This window comes from Corvus brachyrhynchos, unplaced genomic scaffold (genome assembly GCF_000691975.1).
Source record: "Corvus brachyrhynchos isolate BGI_N302 unplaced genomic scaffold, ASM69197v1 scaffold479, whole genome shotgun sequence".
In the NCBI taxonomy this organism is placed as follows: Eukaryota; Metazoa; Chordata; class Aves; order Passeriformes; family Corvidae; genus Corvus; species Corvus brachyrhynchos.
The window spans coordinates 174,630-180,368 of record NW_008240089.1 but is presented as its reverse complement, the minus strand read 5'-3'; the positions used below and the strand labels follow the sequence as shown (position 1 = coordinate 180,368).

At 50.5% G+C, this 5,739-nt stretch overlaps 1 protein-coding gene across 2 annotated transcripts in view; it reads right to left on the bottom strand.

Moving 5' to 3' along the window:
• The window catches only part of PSMD11 (proteasome 26S subunit, non-ATPase 11), a 17,811-nt gene that overhangs the window by 4,740 nt on the left and 7,332 nt on the right, over positions 1-5,739 (bottom strand). For both annotated transcript variants that reach the window (XM_008641646.2, XM_017744755.1), the window contains 6 exons: positions 5,248-5,319; positions 4,894-4,951; positions 2,848-3,042; positions 2,202-2,346; positions 1,908-1,968; positions 312-374 (listed from right to left, as the gene is read on the bottom strand). In XM_008641646.2, coding sequence (XP_008639868.2) covers positions 312-374; positions 1,908-1,968; positions 2,202-2,346; positions 2,848-3,042; positions 4,894-4,951; positions 5,248-5,319 — 594 coding nt within the window. The remainder of the gene's footprint in view (positions 1-311; positions 375-1,907; positions 1,969-2,201; positions 2,347-2,847; positions 3,043-4,893; positions 4,952-5,247; positions 5,320-5,739) is intronic.

Genomic DNA, 5,739 nt, shown 5'->3' with positions numbered 1-5,739 from the left:
ACCAGGAAAAATTTTAGCAAGATGCACATCCCAGTGAACATCACCTAAAGGAAAACTGCATCTGAGTTGGGTCTCCAAAAAAAAAAAAAAAATAAAAAGGAAGAAAACTGGGTTCAAGCAAGTTTATCCCCCACGCACTGAAAACCCAACCGGTTGATTGTTGGGGGGTATTTCTTGGTGCACTGTTGCTTTCTATCAATGTTTCCATGGTTTCCTGCTGTGGGATGTAACAGCTCCTACAACTTTCCAAACCTGGCATTTCTGATGGGTTTTTGCCCAGCCAGGCCCCGTTTTCTGTGTCCCTGACTCACCTTTTCGAAATCTGCCAGCGACCGGTTCTTGCTGGCCTGTGCCACGCATTTTAGTGCTTCTGTCTGTGGGGAAAGAGAACCAGAGGAGGTTATTTTCTTCTGGATTCTCCTTAGGGTGAATATGCCAACTGTGCAGTATCTTGGGAACGTGCTTAAGCAGCAAACCAGGAATGTTCCCTGTCACTGCCACAGGCAGAGGGAGAGCAGCTGCTGAGGGGAGAACAAGCCTGGCAGCTGCAGGACATGAGCTGAGACATCTCCAGAGGGACAAAGCACCCGGCTCTGAGAGCACCAGCTGCAGGTTGGGAGTGAGTTTGACACTGTTTTTAAGGGAAGTGCACATTTTGGCACTGGCTTAATGAACGTGGCCATTTTGGGCCCTCAAGCTGAGCTTCTCCCCTTCAGCATGGCCACTTCTCTGCCGAATGACAGGGGCAGGGCAGCAGCTCCCATGGACACCCCACCATGGACAGCACCAGGGATGGATCTTGTCTACCCCAGAACTGCTGAAATGAAGCAAAATCCTCATCCCCAAAGAACCCCATTTACACCCAACAGTGGGAATCCCAGCAGGGAACAGCAGAACAAAGCCCAAGTGGGGGGGGATGGGACAAGGACAGCCCAGTGCCTCTGGTGCACAAGGCCCAGGCTTCTGCTGCCCTCTCTTTTTGGGATTGTCCCATGCAGAGCCAGGAGCTGGACTGGATCCTTGTGGTCCTTTCCAGCTTGGGATATTCCGGGATCCCCATCGAGCTGCCCCCAGGGCTGCTCTCTCCCTGCTCCCCAGCTGCTGCAGGAATTGCTGCTCAGGGCTGGCTCAGGAGCAGTGTGGGAACAGCCAGCAGCTCCTGCTCTGGAGAGGAGCCTCCAGCTGCCACTCAGGGCAAAGGGATGAAGCAGGATTGGGGCTGCCCTTCCTGATCCAGGAGGGATATCCCCATGTCAGACCTTTTCACGCACTGAGCTCTGCTAATTCCTAATCCCCCGTGGGCAGCTCGTGCATCAAAGCAAAGCCCAGGCTGAGCACATCCCCCGAGGGCACTCCTGGCACACTGGAGCGTGGCCCTGCACCTTCTCCAAGCACCCTGGATTTAATTTGGGGATGGCATTCCCAGTCTGCCACGTTCACATGTCAGAATGAGCAGTGGTTTAACACTTCCTGCCTGCCTGGCTCCCACCTCGCAGCCATCCAGGTCTCCTCTGCTCAGTTACACTGCCAGGGACGGAGTCTCAGGACTGGCTACAATGAAGTAAAAAGAGTAACTTGGATTTAAACCCTGCAGCAGCTGCTGAGAGCAGGGACACAAGGACCTGGTGGTATCAGGCAGTTTGCAGCTGATGAAGAAAAGCAGGGAGGAGAAAAACAGGGAAAATGAAGCCAGCAGCCCAAATTCTGTGGTTGTGAAAATCGCTGTAAACCCCTTTGAAGGCAACTGACTTCTGGTAATGACTCATGGTAATTTAATCAGTTCTGGACCCAGTTCGGGACACGCGGGAGTGATGGGTGTTTGGTGTGAAAGGAGCAAAGTGCTTGACAAAACAAATAAGCCACTATTGAGAGAGGTAAGAGAGACAGAAAGGATTAAGTTTCTATACCTGTCTTCCTGCATACCGCAGAGCAAGCTTCCCACTCACTAATGCTTGCACATCTTCTGGGCTGCAGACAGAGGGAACAGAGCATTTATAGAGGAACATGGCCAGCTTAAACCCCAGAGCACCTCAGAAATCCCCAACTGACAGCAAAGTGCTCAACTCAAATACCCCCCCATCAGGAGTACTGATCAGGTGATAAAGACACTGCTTGAGCCCATTAGTTCTGAGTCCCATAAACAAAAAGCCTTTCCCCTGGAAATGCAGGAAGCGTTCTTCCCAGAGCCATCTGCCACCTACCTGTTGAGCATGATTTTGCACAGCAACATGTATTTCAGAGCAGTGATGGCTTTGGGGTTGTCAATTGAATCATTGCCCTCAAACGCCTCATAAAAATATGAATAGGCTGTTTTCCAGTCCTTCTCTTCTGCTGCGTGGATAATACCTGGGAGAGGCACAAATGGGTTAATTCTGAGCATGACTGGGAGAAGACAGAACAATTTGGTTGTTCAGTGCTTTATCTGTGACTTCAGTGACGGGAATCCTTTCCTCCTGTGCCCCCCCTTGCCTCATCTCTATCAGAAGAAAATCCACACCCTCTCTTACAAGGACATTTTTGGACAGACAAGTTTGGGGCACTTCAGGTAAGTGCCTCCAAACTGGGTCAGGAACAATGTGAAATGGGTCAGGAACACAGTGAGAGGCTGGAACAGCAGTGCCTGGGGAGGTCATGGACCCTCCACCACAGGAAGCTTTCAAAAATGGGCTGAAAACACCAGTGTCAGGAACAAGGTCACTGCAGCTGATGCTACCTGAGGCAGAACTGGTGATATCTTGAGGCCCCACCAAGCACCACTTTCCATGATTCCCTCAGGAAAGAAGGAATACCAGACAAGTGCAGTGTCAGGACGAGTCCTGGGCGTTGTCCTCGTCCTGCAGGCCTCACCTGACTGCATGTCCAGCGCTGCCTGCAGCTTGGGGGGACAGTAGATGGCGTTGGCTGTAGTCCGTGCCGAGGTTAAGGCTGCTCTTGCTTTTGGCAGATTGCTCAGGGCATGGTAAGTCTTGCTCTCTAAGAGCTGCACTTCCACCAGCAGTGCCTTGTCATCCATCTTTTTCAATTCCCGAAGCAGTTGGGAGCCTGGCAGAGGGGAAGGACAAAGCTCTGTGAGCTGCTCTGCATCAGCATCACACAAACCCAGCCTCTCCAGGGGACACCCGTCCTCCCCTGGCAGTCAGGGCTTTGAGGGAGGGAGGTGAGGCTTACACAAGCTCTTCTTCTAAGGAAAAGCAAGGGAAAGGGAATAAAGGTGGGACAGTGCCAGTCCACAGCTGGAGGATGAAGCAGTTTTGTGTCAGAGGTGGGGTGTGGGCAGCAGAGTGTCCTGGAGGGGTTGGGCAGTTGGGATGGTTACTTTGGCACCATTCCCAGGTGATTTCCCTCTCCCACAGGGAGCTCCTGCAGAACTGCCCCCTCTGCACCACAAAGCATTCTCAGGAAACTCCTGAGAACACGGGATGAGGGAAGGTTTTTAACACGAGACATCTACAGGTCAGATTTAGGAGGCAAGAAGGGACAGGCTAAGAAATGCCAAGACAAGCTGTCACACCAAAGCCTTGTGAGGACAGAACGAGCCAGTCCTAGAGGAAACTTGTCCCCTTCTTCCCCCCACTGAAGAGGTAACTTAGGGTGAGCAGAGCTAAAAACCTCCTTCTCCCTTGCTGTGCTCAGGAGCTGATAACCAGAGGTGAAACAACAGAACTGGGCAGAAACAAATGGATTCTCCCTGGAGACATCGCTGAGAGACTCTGCTTGCACCTGCTCCCCACAGCCACGGACACAACCACATCCTGGTCAGCCACACAGCAATGCTGGTGCACAGCACTGACATCCTGATAGAGCATCAGAGGCTGTCCCAGAGGTACAGACCTCCCCAACTCCCCAGGCTGTCCCACCAGCAGCCAAGGGATTCAATTAATTAAGGACAGCTTTGGAATGTGGCCTCTGATCAGTTTAAACCTGAGTTCATTACATATCCCTATGCAAACTAGTTCTAATTCCGTGCTGAATTCCATGAGCCAGAGCACTCAACATTCTGATGAGATAAATGTCACCCAGGTGACTCTGGACATGACACAGGCTCGTGCCACCACACAGGTTAAGAAGTTCTGGGTCCCAGGTGAGCAGTTCAGGCAGTGTCCCTGCAGTTGTCCCTCAGCCCCGGCGGAGCAGGCTGTGCTAACACCCCTCAGACAGCTTAAACCTCACAGCTTAAACCTCACTGACAGCTTAAACCCCGCTTACAGCACTGCAGTCATTTGCAAAATGAGCATTTAAAAAGCACCAGGGGAGCTGTAAGAGGTCCTGCTTTACTCTGCTTTGGGGCAGAGCAGGAGTTCACTGGTTCATTAGCATCCCTCAGGTGGTGCAGGAGCAAATTCTTAAAGCCTCCGTGAGACCCTGGCTAATGACACCCACAGAGGTTTTGCCATTTCCTGGTTTTATTGGGCTGTGTTTGACCAAACTGGAGAAAAGCTTCTTTCTCCCTTCAGCCTCTGTGGCCACAGCTGTGTATTCCAGCATGTTCCAGCAGGAGCCAAACCTGTGGCCTTCAGCTGGATACAGCTCCCAAAATTACCTGAAATGAACAAATCACAGAATCCCAGAATGGTCTGGGTTGGAAGAGGCCTTAAAGCTCATCTCATTCCACTCTCAAATGGGCAGGGACACCTCCCAGGCTGCTCCAAGCCACATCCAAAACAGCCTTAGGACCAGGTGAGATGGGTGAGGATGGTGAAACAGCGAGAACAAAGACATCTCTACGAGCTGTTATCACCCAGCTACAGCAAAAGGTGGCAGAACTGGACCAGCCCTGAGAAATTAAGACCCAAATCGTGCAAAACTTCTCCAGGAACATGACACAGTCGATGGCTTTCCTTGTCAAGAGTAAATTAAAAGCAAAGATTTACCACCACCTAGTGGGAACCTCACCTAGCTGCAGAGCTTCTTGGTACCTCTTGGTGTCGAAGTAGAGAGAGACCAGCCTCGCCTGGAAAACAGAAAAGGAACTGCTGTGAGGAAAGCCAGAACAGATTGGTTTTGTAAAATGAAGCTTTGTATTCTTCTCTGCACAAGACTTCACTACATTAATCTGTATTTGTCACGTGAAGTGGTCCAGTTGTGCAAGGAGTAAAATCCTGCCTTTTTAAGGAGAATTTCAGGGTAATTAATGCCCTCCCCTGACACGCAGGAAGATCTGAACAGCACACAAGTGCTCTACTTTTACAGCTATTAAATGTGACAAGGGGATGATGCTGCTCCACATGTTTGGCATCTGGGACCTACCTCCAGAGCCTGGCGTAGGAAAGTCCTCTTCTCTGATTTGGCCCACTCAATACACTCTAAACACAGGTCAACCTTAAAGGGAACAGAAAGAAATCAGTAAATTCTAGAAGTTTTCTTCGTTAGTGCTCACCCCAAATGCCTCCAAACGACATCAGAGGTGTCGTTTGGAGGCATTTGGGGTGGGCACTAACACTTTCCCAGAGTTGAAACTCACAGCCAGGGTGTATTTTCAATAAAGAAAAATAAATTTCATGTGCTTTAGGGCGTAAATACATCAGATCAGGTGATCTGGATAAAGCAGCAGAGGTGCTGGGCTCTGCTCTGGGGGCCTCACCCATCACCTCAAAGCACAACAAAGAAACCCAGAATTTTCCCATATTTTTCAGGCTGAGATTCCCATGATGGATAAAGCAGAACTGTTCCACCTCAATTAGATATGATTATATCTTATCTTCTCTAGTAACATACAGTAAGTGATCCCGTGGTGCCAGG